Source organism: Mytilus edulis, chromosome 14, assembly GCF_963676685.1.
Source record: "Mytilus edulis chromosome 14, xbMytEdul2.2, whole genome shotgun sequence".
NCBI classification, from domain to species: Eukaryota; Metazoa; Mollusca; class Bivalvia; order Mytilida; family Mytilidae; genus Mytilus; species Mytilus edulis.
In genome coordinates, this window is record NC_092357.1 from 55,786,633 (window position 1) to 55,802,317 (window position 15,685).

At 32.1% G+C, this 15,685-nt stretch overlaps 1 protein-coding gene across 2 annotated transcripts in view; it reads left to right on the forward strand.

Moving 5' to 3' along the window:
• The first annotated feature begins 1,206 nt into the window (after positions 1–1,206).
• The window catches only part of LOC139503551 (uncharacterized), a 186,046-nt gene continuing 171,567 nt past the window's right edge, over positions 1,207–15,685 (forward strand). The window contains exons 1-5 of one of the 2 annotated variants that reach the window (XR_011659128.1): positions 1,207–1,343; positions 3,764–6,515; positions 7,323–7,366; positions 8,465–8,633; positions 9,275–9,856. Coding sequence is in view for 1 of the 2 variants with exons in the window: in XM_071293350.1 (XP_071149451.1) it covers positions 3,818–6,515; positions 7,323–7,366; positions 8,465–8,633; positions 9,275–9,594 (3,231 nt within the window). In the remaining variant the exon portion in view is untranslated. Of the gene's footprint in view, positions 1,344–3,763; positions 6,516–7,322; positions 7,367–8,464; positions 8,634–9,274; positions 10,037–15,685 lie in introns of those variants that run through there. The other variant, XM_071293350.1, reaches the window with a different exon arrangement.

A 15,685-nucleotide genomic window follows, 5' to 3' on the forward strand; every position in this document is an offset into this window, starting at 1 on the left:
TTTTTTATAGTAATTATCTCGATAAAAGTTAAGAACATTTAATTTAGTTTTCCTTGGAAAAAGAAAGCGTTAACAGTGTTGTAAAAAGCAACAAGTTTTGAAATAAAAAAGGAAAGTTTAAAATGAAAAAAAAACCCATTGATACATAACATTTAAACTTTTAGTTTTTGCAGGTAATGGTAACATGCAGATACATATAATAAAAACTACATAACACAGTCGTATATGTATATATTGTACTAGAAAGAGTGGAATAAAATTGAGAATAGAAATAGGGAATGTGTCAAAGAGATAACGAACGAACGAACGAACGAACGAACGGGTTTCACCAACATGTAAAAAAAACGAAATAAAGGTCTGTTTCTCTCGATTTATATAATTTTTCTAACCGATGATAACATATTGTCAACTCGCCATGCACTTCCATTAATCCTGCATCCACGATGCAAAGGAACGGAAAGAATTAACGAATGGAACGAAATGAAAGAACGGAACACAAGAACGAACACACCCTTTTATCGCCAACATGGCCACGAAATTAAACTAATGTCATATGTTTTTCACAATATATATGATTGTTTCACTATAGCTGTAAGCATTATCAAAAGATGTAAGCCAGCGCCGACTAAATTTAAATAAATACTGGACTCCGTCTCGCTGCATGCTTTCAATGCTTCGAAACTTCAAGTTTAAAACTTTATAAACACGTTTTATAAATTACAAGAGTCAATTACATCTGGAAACAGAATATATAAGTATTCAATATATCACAATAAATCGCACAATACAGGCTATAAAATTTTGAACATTATTAAACAACGAACTCTAAAAAAATGGTAAACCAATTTGGGACAAACCGAAGATTTTATGAAATAAAAGTTTTACATAATATAATAGTAAAGTGAATTCATAAGTCTTAGGTGCGCGGACTGCAATATCAAACGTTGTTTATATTAATTGAGTTCAAAATTTCGAAGCTTTTTTGCAAAGATTTAGTCAGTTTTAGGTGTGAGGACTGGTTTTCATTATTTTGATATTAATTAACTGTATTCAAAGTTGTTGACTGTATTATGAATTAAGTGAATGATTTGTTTTTAAAAATGGTTAATAAAATTTCTTTTCGCTGTGCTATATATTGGGGTTTAACAGTATAAAGTCACATCCATTGGCCGTGAAATCGTTTTGTTTGTAAATCTAGTTTTTTTAATCACCCGATCAATATAAATTAGCACTTCCTGTTTTTGATAATCAAAGCAAACTGTTGAGTTTGAAGGAATTTAATGTATTTTCTGTTTAAATGATAACTAAGGCAGCATTCGGTTGTCTCGAGTATACTTCAAATGGTGAGAATACACTAAAACAAAATCAACCGCAAACGGATTTCCTCCATTCGACCACTTACCTAGAAAATCGATCACAAGACATCGTAAATTATTGACGTACAAACTACAAGTCTGTTTCTATTATTTTTTATTTATAACTGCTCCAAGGATGTTTAAAGTAATAACTATGAAAAACCTCAACTGTACACACACGAGTATATCAGAAGCACCTAAAAGAAATTGAAAGCTCAAATTTCCTCTGGATTTCCCAGAGTCTGAGACATGTATAAAATTTTATTATGACCCATTTATGGGCATTATGTTTTCTGGTCTGTGCGTCCGTCTGTTTGTTCATCTGTTTGTCCATTCATCTGTCCGTCTGTCTGTTTGTTCATCTGTTTGTCCATTCGTCCATCCGTCCCGTTTCAGGTTAAAGTTTTGGTTAAATTTTTTGGTCACGGTAATTTTTGATGAAGTTGAAGTCCCGTATCAGGTCCGTTCATGCCCAATACACTTTCACACCCTACATGTTCGCTCCTCACATGTTCTGTTGAAGTCCCTTTGCACCCTACACATTCGCGCCAAATTAGGGCCAAGTGAGCTTTTCCCATCACTTAACGTCCGTCATCGTCGTCCGTCGTCGTTAACTTTTTCAAAATTTTTCCCAATTTAACCAAACTTGGCCACAATCATCACTAGGGTATTTAGTTCAAAAATTGTGTCCAGTGACCCAGCCAACCAAACAAGATGGCCGCCATGGCTAAAAATAGAACATAGGGGTAAAATGTAGAATTTGGCTTAAGACTCTGAAACCAAAGCATTTAGAGCAAATCTGACAAGGGGTTATATTGTTTATCAAGTCAATATCTATCTGCCCTGACATTTTTAGATGAATTGGACAACTAGTTGTTGGGTTGCTGCCCCCCAATTGGTAATTTTTATAGAAATTTTGCCGTTTTTGGTTATTACCTTGAATACTTTTATAGATAGAGATAAACTGTAAACAGCAATAATGTTCAGCAAATTAAGATCTACAAATAAGTCATCATGACTGAAATGGTCAGTTGACCCCTTTAGGAGTTATTGCCCTTTATAGTCAATTTTTAACAATTTTTATTACTGGTAAATTTTTATAAAATATTTGCCTCTGGATCTAAAGGGCCAAGTTTATTATAGATAGAGAAAATTGTAAGAAGCAAGAATGTTCAGTAAAGTAAGATCTACAAACATCACTGTCACCAAAACACAATTTTGTCATGAATCCATCTGTTAATATGCACATAGACCAAGGTGAGCGACACAGGCTCTCTAGAGCCTTAAGTTTGAATTTCAGTTGAACCTTTATATATTTTTCCAAATAAACGGAATAGAATTATGTAGATTCATTTTATTAATTTGATGATTAATTTTTAAATATTAATTATGTAGTAATTGGTATTTATATAAAAATATTTATAGCAATACACTATTTTTAAAACATGATTACGAATTATTTACCACATAAAAAAAAACTTTGTCAGAATCCTAATTCCTTGTGGAACAATGAAAAAAAAAATATTTTTAGCAATGCACTTACCATGATCTACATTTTGTGTACCATGAAACAAAAAAATGTCAGAATCTCACTTTATTTAGAAACAAGAAAAACAAATATATTTATAACAAAACACTTACCAAAACTCAAAATTTTACAAACCATCAGAGACATATAGTATAATATGCCTCTGAAAGGGTCTCCATTAACACAATAAAAATTTGGCGCAAAGGTGTAGGGTGCAAACACACTTTGGGTGCAAAAGTGAAAGGGAGCAAATGTGAGTTGGTGCAAAACATGATTGGGCGCGAACAGACCAGGATTCTTGAAGTCTGATCAACTTGAAACTTAGTAAACATGTTCCCTATGATCGATGATATGATCTTTCTAATTTTAATGCCAAATAAGAGATTCCATTTTCACGGTCTACTGAACACAAAAAATGATAATATGGATGGGGCATCCATGTACTTGGGACACATTCTTGTTGTAATAAGAATTAGTTGAAAAAGAAATAAAAGCTTTGTAACTGTTTAAAACACTTTCTATATTTCATTATAAATAGTAATCATAATTGACCAGTTAGAGAGTGGTTTTATAGTAATGACCACTCAAAGTTTCAATCGTCCAGTATATCCCAGTGAGTATTTCCCGGTATTTACCACTGGCGTGGTCACTAGTATTGACCACTTTTTTTGCCAACCTTGCACCAACACAAATTTCTAATTTGCCTAGCTACAAAAAATGTACATGTAATTACAATTTCCAAATCTTATTTTGAATTCACGAAATTGAAAAATGAAGCAATCTATTCAATTCAGTGCTCACAAGCAATTTGATATAAATACAATCTTCCTTCCAAGGAAATTGCAGTAGTACCGGTATGATTTTTTTTTTTTATTCACAGGTTTTCCTATGAAGGGTTAAGTTGAATTGTCTAAAATGACCTGAAGAATAAGAAATGGAGCAACATAAACAAAAATCTCAAACCTTGCCACCAGGTGTCTCCCCAGGCAAAGCATCGCCTGCTTCAAATGGTGGTCTGTTCCGAAGACTCAGACACAGGTTTAGGTTACGGAGTAAAGGATACGAGTTTGGGATACCAGAAGATGATAGTGTACAAGGCGTCTCTTTTAGACGTAGGAGTGATGAATATTCGTCAAAATCGGAGCGGGATAAACAAAATGAGATTGCCAGAACTCAATCAGAGAGACTTGCAGAGAAACCGATTATCACTGTTATGAACCAGGGAAATAAGAAAAAAAGAAATAAGACAGACGTTCCGATGGTAAATGGAAATGGGATATTTGAATTTGATAAATCAATGAACCGTAGCTTTGAGGAAGATAACACTGTGGAAAACGATTTTTTAGTAGCTGACGACGAAGCTATTGATTTGGATAACACTATCATGGAAAAGGATGAAATATTTATAGAACCTGATCCAGGCTACGAAACACTAGACGAAGTTCGTCGGAAAATGAAACTCCACCAGATGGCTGAAAGTATGGTGGTAAGATCTACGAATAACCCCATTGAGGAGAATTTCGAAAGAGAAAGTAACCTGAGGGTTAGTCAGCATCGGAGAACTCAGTCATCTGGAACAGCAGAAAATTATTTTAGGTCAAATGATCTAATAGGACTTGATCCAAACAGAGACAGTGGAATAGCAAGTCCAAGGGTTGATGTAAGTCCGGACTGTTTTCAAGCATCTTCTTGTGTGAGTGATATCAATTTGACCGGGTCAATGTCAAGGTCGCAGAGACCCTTTACAATCTGTGGAAATTCCCCAATATTAACTCGAATAGGAAGTTGTCCGTTAAAAAATGAGAACATGAATATTCATGAGGAAGGCATGTCACATGATAATCATGGAATTTGTAATTCTGATACTTGTTTGTGTAAGTATAGTGGCACTGGCGATCTCTACGCAAACCCAAAAATTTTATTTCGTAAAAGATCTCAAAAAAAGGAAACGTCACAGACGTTATCATTATCAGATAAACAATGTTTTGAAAATAATGTGGATATTCCTAATAAAACAATGTCTCCAGAGGAAGGACCACCTCTACCTGCAAGGAAATATAGCATGTATGATGATCTGAAAACTCCCGATTCTTTAAAGAGCTACAGTGACGAAATTCAAAGTCGAAACTTGAATGATATGAACTTAACTAGAGAAAACAAAGATCAAGGTTTAACAATTGTTAAGGTCACTAACATGAAAAACTGTATTGAAGACAGTGCTATATCATTAACAGATAATGCAGGAGAAGATTGTCCTTGTAGCCATAGTAATATTATTGAAGATAATAAAAATTCAAAACGTAATACATGTAATACAAATGGCTTCAGTGAATATGATTCAGTTACTGAAAGTGAAAATAGTGAAAATGCTGACTCATCAAAATGTGAAAATGAAAGTACATCTTGCATATCAGATACATGTGGTAGTCTGTCTGTTTCTATCAGCTCAAGTGATACAGTCAAATGTATCGTTCTTGACTCACCATTATCAACAGAAGGGGAGAGCATTCCGGAGGAATTAGAAATCTTACACATATCTGAAGAAGATGAGGGATACGCAGAGGTCAAGGACGTAGAGATGATTAAAAGAATAGACAAGGTTGATGATGTTCAGGAAAGGGAAGTAAGATTAGGCTGGATATCGGAGGGATTAGAGAATACATGTACAGATTGTGGTAAAATGTCCAAATATAGTGCTAATGTAGTAAGTGAAAACTTTAACAGTTGTTATAACAACCATAATGTAGATAATACGGGAAATAGTGCTCAAATGATTGATAATGATAAAGACAATCAATCAGAACAAAATTCTCTGTCCGATAACGAAATTTGTAAAACACCTGTAGAGTTTGAGAGTTATGCGTCAGTTAGAAGGAATCTTTATTGTGAAGACAGTTTGTTGAGGAATGAAAGCATACAAAATGAAGGCTTAATTGAAGGGGCAACAGGTTTTGGTAGTACAGATATCCGCCAAAAAATAAATTTAGATTTTGAAAGTGATTTTTACGATAAATGTGAGAATGTAGGTAATCCTAAAAAGAATTTTGTTCCAACTCCAGAAACTTCACAAACACAGTATTTTAGTGATTCACGATTTGAATATAGGGCATTTGGTAATCATCATAGGAAAAGTTCTACATTAGATTCAGTCAGTTCATTCGCAGAAAGTGACGATAATTCTAGTATTCGCTCGTCTGAGGTTCTCAGTGATATTCATGTTATGTCCTATGAAGATGATGCAGATGCAATTTTAGAAAGCCTGGTGAGTAGACGGAGTTCCTTCGCTGATGATTTGGACAGCGATTCAAATGGAGTGAATGAGGGAGCATGTGCAGAGACAAGTTCAGAAGGTCATGATCAGGGTTCACAAAATCAAATGTCTAATCTCCAAAGACTCCCTGACTTTTATTACGACGATTCAGAACCTATTCACATGACAATAGCTGAGTTGTATCATCAAAAAAATGATTCTGATGTTACCATTGTTACGAACACTGCAGAGGTGACAGAAAGAGACCAGAATGGAAATGTTGACTCTGTAAGTCCATCAGGCCCACCAGTATTGAGGCAAAGGTCTGTAGACATTGATAGTAGACCACCAGCAGTTGTACCAAGATTACAGAAAGAAATAGGTAAAGGTTTTTTAAGTACTGTGAAATTTTTTTGTTTGTGGTTTGATTTCGTTGTTTTCCAAATTTTTACATACATGTACAAGACTATGAAAATTATAAAGATATAGGAAGATGTGGTATGAGTGCCAATGAGACAACTCTCCATCCAAATAACAATTGATAAAAGTAAATCATTATAGGTCAAGGTATGGCCTTCAACATGTAGTCTTGGCTCACACTGAACAGCAAGCTATAAAGTATTGTATTGTATAAAGGGCCCCAAAAATTACCAGTGTAAAACCATTTTATCATGTTTATAAACTGCATATTATGCTGAAATATGGAATTATAAAATCATGAATATTTCAAAAGGTATCACAAAATACATATAGATTAAGGGCAGATAATTCCATGACAAAGTAAAAAAAGGATTGAAAAAGAAAACAAACACTAGTACTGCAGTCTATGACATACATAATGATATATGTATGCTATCACTGACCATATATCTATAGCTAATAGTCTATTAATGGCATCGATCGGGCACTGAGAGACAGAATAAATTATAGCAGTTAGTGTTCTTCAATGTTCTTGCCGTTTTACACTTGTGCAGCATAAAGCTATTGTCAATCAATTATGAAATGAAATTCAGAATGGAAATGGGGGAATAAAGTCAAAGAGACAACAACCAAACCAAAGAGCAGACAACAGAGGAAGGCCACCAATTGGTCTTAAATGTCTGCTATACTTATCTTTTAATGATACTTTACATGTTTTAGATAGATCTACAGTAAAAGTGAAATTACACAAAATGTCCATCTATTTCAGGCTACAGACAAGATTTTATGGAAAGTATGCAACAGTTGAAAGATGTAAGTCTTATAACATGTAAAAAACTACATTTCAGCCGGGTCAGATAGAAATCGACCTTAGGCAAATAAATAGCAATACATCTAATTTTGGTTGAAAAATTATGTATGCACAATCTTTAACTGTTTGAATATTCAAAATTAAGTTGCTATAATGTACAATGTATATGAACCATAGGCGGATCCAGGGGGGGGGGCTGGGGGGCCCGGGGCCCCCCCTTTTGTGGGAAAAATTTGGTTGATTATATAGGGAATCATTGAAGCATGACTGGAGCGGGCCCCCTCTTAGGTCAGTCAGCGGGCCCCCCCCCTTAGGAAAAGTTCTGGATCCGCCACTGTGAACCATACACACATGATAAAACAGATCAAAATTAATCTTTTATTTTGTATTTGAATGTTTTCGAAAATCAATCAAAGAGTAATTTGTAACATGTACATGTACACAAATGTACACATGTATATGTGCAATTGCATAAGGTTGAATTATATCTGATACAGCTCATTTATAAAATTTCGCCTTAAATGATCATGAAAATAATGAAGAAAAGAATATATATATATATATATACATGTATAGAGCATACAGGTACAAATACAATGAAAAAACATCTGAATGACACAAACACCCTTATACTTACATCATGTACATAAAGTAATTGAGAAGGTTTAAAAAGCATAAATAAACCTTGCAATTTTGACTTAAATTAAGAACCAAAATACCAGAGGCAATTTAGAGGGTTTTTCAGGGGCCCCTGTTCCCCCTTTTCTGGGGAAAAATAGGTTAATTATATAGGGAATCATTGAAGCATGACTGGAGCAGGCCCCCTCTTAGGCAGTCAGCGGGCCCCCGTTTATGAACATTTCTGGATCCGCCACTTAATACCATGAGACAATCAGAAAGTGGAAAGTACAACAAAAAGAAACATCATACATGACAAAAAGATTAACAAAAGTCTACAAATTAGATCCAGAAAACTAAACACAGAGCAACTGAAAACCTGCCAAAATTTATGGTGTGAATTCATTGACTTTTCTCAGGCAGATAATTTGAGACAAACCTTTTTACCATGTTATATCAGTATTTCTTACTATAATTTACAGTGTGGTTGGTATTGGGGTCCATTAAGCTGGGAAGAGGCTGAGATTAAGCTGATAGATAAACCCGATGGATCTTTCTTAGTCCGCGACAGCTCTGATGACAGATATATCCTGAGTTTGTCCTTCAACATGCAAGGTCGTGTACACCACACAAGAATTGAACATCATAAAGGTAGGTTAAAATGTTGGGTAATTCTTTAATTACTGTAATTCAACTTATTTTCGTGGATACTTTAGTTCCCGTCTAGCCTTTACTTGCCCTTTTCACGACGATTTAGTTTTGTGATTTTCAAATTTGTTTCATGTAGTTAAATAAGGAAATATCCACGTTTTACATAGTTTCGCGATGATTTATATTCGCATTGATTTTGCTACTCGCGGAATTTGCAAAAACTAGTGGGTTTACAGTATCCATAGTTGCACTAATGAGATTCACTGAATGTTTGTTGTATATATGTAGCCATTCCTAAAACTAATAGACCACAAATAGAAACTTCAGCAGAGAACTAAGACATGATTGCACTTTCAGTTATGGTTAAATCAAGTTGTTTTTCAGAGATGAGCTTGGCAAAATAAAAGAGTTTTTTTTTGGAACTTGTAAGGCTTAGCTGAAAAAGTCTTAGATAAACTACTGGATGCATATAGTTATTTAATGGGAAAATGTAACTCAAAAATCATCAGATGATAGTAAAATGAAACTTTTTAGAGGTTTATAATTAGTATTTAATCATGACATATAACAAAAGTACATGTATGTGTATGTTGTCACATCAGAAATATGAATTACATAAATATCTTTTTGTTTTATTTTAGGGAAATTCAGCTTTTGGTCACAACCAGACACACATGGGAAGTCAACCATTAAACAATTCATAGAACAATGTGTCCAGAATTCTCGGAATGGACAATTTCTTTACTTTGTAAGGCCCTCTGGTCCAGGAGCACCTCCTATGCCAGTTCATCTTCTCCACCCAGTGTCCAGATTTAAACAGATGCAGTCGTTGCAGCACTCTTGCCGATTTAAGATTCTACAAATTGTTCGACGGGATCACATTGACTCCTTGCCGATTCCTACCAGTATAAAGAATTACTTGAAAGAAGCTCAGTACTATGTAGAGTTTCTTGAAGAATAGATTATCAACCAGCCATTAAATAAAATTCTACTATAGATTCATCTAAGATTACTTGAGAGATAACAATTTTCATGTGTATAAGAAGACCAAGAAATTAAATGTTCTACAAAGTATGCCTGTTCTACTTTAGATTGTATAAAAGGTTTGTCAAAACCATGAAAACATAGTTTTACCTCATTTGTAATTGTTTTTCATGAGGCATTGTACAGTTTTTTTCTAAATCTATTTTAATTTTTTTCATAAGGCATTGTAAAGGTTCAATGCCTTTATTATTTTCTAGTCCTGTAGATTTTTACAGCAAATATAATTGAATGTGTACATGTTTGCAAAACGAACCAAAAAATCAATCTAATCCCTTTGTGAACTACGTACATATCATAATGAAACAAAAGATAGTTTTATAAGCCAATCAAATCATAAAACAACAAAGTATAAACAAAAATATTGAACTTATGATGAAAATGGTCGGTTAAAGTTGGTTTTATATCTATTTAGGAAAAGGATCATTTAGAATCCCATTTAAACAGATTTTTAAAAGATTAAAAATCGTTTAGGAGAACTGAGATTTTCTCCAGTAAATTAACTGAATGCATGTAGTACACATAATTCTGCTGTAAAAGATTTTTAAACATATCACCTGTTTTCCGTAATGAAAAAAAAAATATCTTACAGGCTGTGACATAGATTAATTTGTGTTTTTTAGAATCTAATACTTTCTTGGTAATCAGGGCTCACACTACTTCAGAATTATAGGGAGAAGTGACTTCTCTTTTTGAAACTGATAGGGAGAAGTGGTGAGATTTGAAAGAGAAGTGCTCATTCGCGTGGGTGCGCTACAATGTTTGGATTTTACAATAGTATAAAGGGCCATATGTAAATAATGTTCTTTTTATGTTGTTCAATTCATATGAGTCAAAAATTACAATTAAAGTAACATTTGAAATTAAAAGTTGTTTAAGTTTTACTAAGGTTCTTGTGAGAAACTACCAACTAAATATCTAGCACTAAAAAAAAAAAAATTATTTTAAAAAATGTAAAGAAATTATATCAATTACAATATAATTAAAAATTATCTTGTGTATGAAATTCAGTGTTTCTCATAAAAAAATATAAAAGTTATTAAGCTGGGCCATAATATATTGATATTAGTATAATAGTCTCAGAGTTAAGCAACTTTAATCAATAGTTTGAAACATTCATAAAAAATATAGGGAATTATATACACCAATCAATTAGATGTAACCATAAGTCTCTTAATGCGTGTGGGATGCGTAATTTTTCCCTTTGGGATCAATATTCTTCTGTCAGCTGTTCCATCTGTGCGTCCGTAGTAATTATTGTAAAAGTACAGATTTCGGTCATAGCTGGTCCGGTTCAGATTCGTAGTTTAGAAATCGGTCAATGGCGGACGAATGCAAGAAAATTTACAAAAATAAACGATGTTTGACAAGTTATTTGGAAAGGAACATGACGGTTTTAATGCATTAAATGGATTAAACATTTACTGGAGGCAACTTTTATCACGTTTAAATGAAGTAACAAACTTATTTTGCCGCCGAAATTTAGGTTGATGTACGTTTTCGAGTAACAAGCACCGGAACTTGCGAAAATGCACGAAGTGATAAAAAGTTGTATTTTTATCAAATAACCTGATACACACTGCGAAGACAATGCTTCAACCTCTTTTCTAAAGATAATGAATAGTTTATGTCTGAATTTCTTTAATTATCAGTAAAAAATTAATGTTTCATCAACTTGGTAAAAATTGAAAATGTCCGATGACGGAAGCGACTGAAAGCGACTTTCGTCAAGAACAGGGCGACTTGTTTTCGCTTTTGGGGGTCGGGGAAAGCGAAGTGACGGTCGGGAGGGCGACTTCTTCGCCCAAGTCGCCTGGTAGCGTGAGCCCTGGGTAATACATGTATTTTCCAAAGCATCACCAAAATGCTGTGATAGGCTTACAATGTCCAAAACAGTTAATATTCAAGATGGTGTGACATGGTTTTCATTTTGGTGGAAACAAGGAAATTTCCTATGGTCCTTAAGATTATTTATCTTTTAGGAGAACGAGAAATATTTTATGAATGGTATTTTATAATGTGTTACTTTTCAATAGAATGTTTGACTTGAGTAAATGTTTATTAAGTTTTACCTTCTAAAATAGGCTAATAATGGAAATGCTTTTACACCATGATTTTTTTTTTAAATTAAAAAATTTTGAAAGAGGAAGCAGACTGACAATAAAAGTATGAATAATTTGCAATGGCTAAAGTAAATCTTAAACAATTGCCACTGTCAGTCTATTAATTTACAATGCTAAAAACTTTAAACAAATGATCTCTTAAGTATTTTTTTCTACTAAATGTAAACTACTGTAAATGAGATTTTAACGTGAAGTTTATATAATTAAATTTGTGGTTTCTTGGGCTAAACCTGTTTGAGATGATATAATTTCACATTTTTCTTGTCCGCAATCTTATCTCTGTGAATAGCAAAACTTCTGCTACAGTTTTATCAGAATGGCAAAACCATCTGTTTGGACTAAACATGCTATATGAAAACTTGAGAAAAAAAAATTTAGTTCTGACTTTGAATATTTCATGAGCTGAAATTTTTCAAGGAACCAATTTTGCCCTGTATTTCTGTACAAAAGAGAAAACCTTGTTAATATCCTGTTACATTCTTTTACTTCAGGACTATAAGCATTTAAAAAAAAACAGACAACAATATCTGAACCTAATGCTTAAGAAAAAGTGTAAAATAGTTGTGTTACAAATTTCATTTTCATGTATAATTATTCAGAGCTTAAAACATGTATACAGAAGTGTTATTTTGCTTTCAGGGTTAAAATGATTTCTCTATTTTTAACCAGATTTTTAAACAACAAAGTTGTTAACACATGTTTGTAGCTGTAGGATAATTTCTGCCATCTTTTCAATGCAATATTAATCAGTAACTGCTTAATGGTAAACATATAAATGGAGCATATATTTTCATTTTTTTTTTTAACTATTTTCTCTTTAAGGAGGCTCGAGGGTATAAAAATTTCAGAAAAAAATAAACATTTGTTTTTCACTACAAATTTTATTTATTACCTTTTGTAGTTGTTACTTTATCATATGGTACAAAAATCATTCAAAACAATCAATTCGTGTTGGCCCCAGATGACATTTAAAATGTGTACATCATTGAAAAAGTTCCAAATTATCTCCCTTTGGTGGAAAAATGCCCTTTTTTGGCTTTAAAATTGAAATATCTTTTTTAACTCATCGGTGACATATATTTTTTAATATAATTTCCATATAAGCTGTACTTAAACTAAATTATTGTAAAATTTGAGAGATTTCTGTAATAAATTTCTTTTTTTATTTCGATATTACCTATATTTCTCCTATTACTTAAACCACCTTTACAAAAATGTATGCTTCTTTCGAAGGCAGATTGTGAGCGCAAATGAACGGTGACCCCACTTTTTTATTTTAATTTTCTATTAACTATAAGATAAAGTTCATTTATAGAAAAATATAGAGAAATCCTATATAAATGATTTAGACCCGCGAACCCCCTTAAAAAGGGATGTTTTCTGTTTTAATAAAGATTTGTCAGACATATTCTCATTTTAAACAGTTTTCTCTATAAAAAAAGAAAGATTTGTTGAAAAGTATTGTAAAATTATTCCATTTTTTAATACATTTTGTATTTGTTTTTACACCAAAATAATATCTATGATCACAAATTACTTCCCTTTTGTCAACAGTAGATGAAAAGGGGAGGTAATCTAACACAAGTTGTTAATTTAATTTTTGTGCCAAATTAGTACTTAGTTATGCTTTGTTATTTATATATTGTTTATTTTTATTATTATTTAAGTTAACATTTTTTACACGTTGTAATATAAATTGATGGTGCTTTTTTCATTAGTTTCAATCATATGTCATTGCAATGTCATTATTGTGTATCTTAGTTGATAAATGTTATTTATTTTGTATGAATGAAAGGTAGTGAAAACCTTATCCAGTTATCTCCCTTAGTTGTGTTACATGTATGGGAGAAAAAAAGAATTATGTCTCTTAAGAATTGTATATGAGCTGCATCGGAAAGAAATCAACTTTATGCAAGTGTACGTATACATGTGCATTTATAATACTTTAATTGATTTTGCAACATTCATATACAAAATAATAAGATGAATTTTGTTCTGTGTTGTAAGGATTTTAAAGCAACGTAATTATTCATCAATTACAGACTTTTCTTAGAATTTTTTTCAAACCAAAAATTGTTTAACAGATTCTTGTAATCCTTGCATGAGGTTGACTTTTATCCAGCACAGCTCTTATGTTATTACCTCCTCGTATCTCACTTGACAGCTGAATAACTGATCATTTTATATTCAGCTAGTTGTCAATCTTGATCAGACATTTGATTTTTTTTCTTTTCTCTGAACTGTTCAAAACTTGATCCGTGTATGGGAAATGTGAAGTACTCATGTTGGTATTTGTATTTTCCTTAGAACTATGTAAAAGATGAATATTAAAATAATGATTTCATTTGAAAAGTTGTTTGAGTCTAACAAAAGTGTGTCCCATGACCTCATGTGTTTAATATTTGAACAGCCTTAACTGGTCTTAAGTGTCAAAGGGAGGTAATTTGATGAAATATAGAGCACTGACATGATAGTCATTGTTCTCATTTTATACACTTATATGTTTCCTGAAATAATTTAAATGAATCATGTGCAGATCTGAATGTATTGATGTTTTGTTTTCATATACAGTTAATGTTTTCTGCATTAAAGATGCTCTGATAATTCAAATTGTAAGTTATCCTAGTGATTTCTTTTTTTTTTTGTTTTTTTTTTTGTTTTTTTTGTTAAAGTTTTCAACCCTTCATCAACAGAGTTTTTTTCTTCAAAATCGAACCTTATTGTTCATGAAAGTACCTACATGACAAGTAGGTTTTCTTATTCATTTGCGAAATATATGTGTTTTTTTTTTTATCCCTTTGTATTTTTATAAAATTCTATTAAACAGAAGCTTTGCATATAAGAATAGAAAGTAGCAACTGTACAGAAAGGCTTTTCCAGTTAGAGGTTAGAGGGCATGATGGGAAATTATAAATCCCAAGCATGTTGACTTTTATATTGTAAGAAATGAATGTATACATGTTATATAAATATTTTATATACTTGTTTTTGATAAAGTGCCATGGAATTGTGTAAAAAAAATGAAGTTAACTTAAAAAAACATAAATGTAATCAGTTTTGTGTTGTGATTGTACACTTTTGTATTGCTACATTGACTTGTCTTGACTGGGCATGGATTTAATGGTGAGATTTGTAAGAGGCAAGGAAAGGTTATTTTTATAAACATCTGTTAAATTGAATATACCCAACTTGGTATATATGCAAGCCAGGATGCAAGCTGTCATCTTTGGTATTTTTTTTTACAAAATCATTAAGTTGCAAATTTAAAGGAATTTTTTTATTATCTTCTTTGAAATGTTCTTTTTTTTTTTTTAATATTCTATAAACAAAACGTTTTAAGATTTATAAAAGTTAAAACTAAAAACAATGGTTTTAATCTAAATTAATAAAGGGAGATAGTTTTGCTCTAATGTCTTCATTTAAGAGGGGAGATAATTCAATTTGGTGTTTTAAAATCGAAATCCAAATTCATTTGACAATTTTTTTCATTTTTTCATTACTATTGAAAAAGCTAGAATCATGGACGAGTACTCTTATTTATTTTTTTCTTCTCAATAGCAATTCAAAAAAACTATTGGTCGCCCTCCCCAATTAAAAAAATTAAAGGTTCAATTTGTATATAAGTAAATATGTTATTTGTATTTAAATATTCATACATTTAATTTTTCATGAAGAAATTATTAAATTATCAATCCCCAATCCCAACCTTTTACAATAAATGCAATGTAAAACTTTATTTTGTGATTAAATGTGGGGAATTAATTCTTTGACTTCGAAATTTCTCAGAAACTTATCTTCAGAATAAGAAATCAGTGTGGCGTGTCAATGTTACATAAGTGCTATTTATAAATAGTTAATGTTGTAGAGTATCATTTGTTGTGTTTTGTT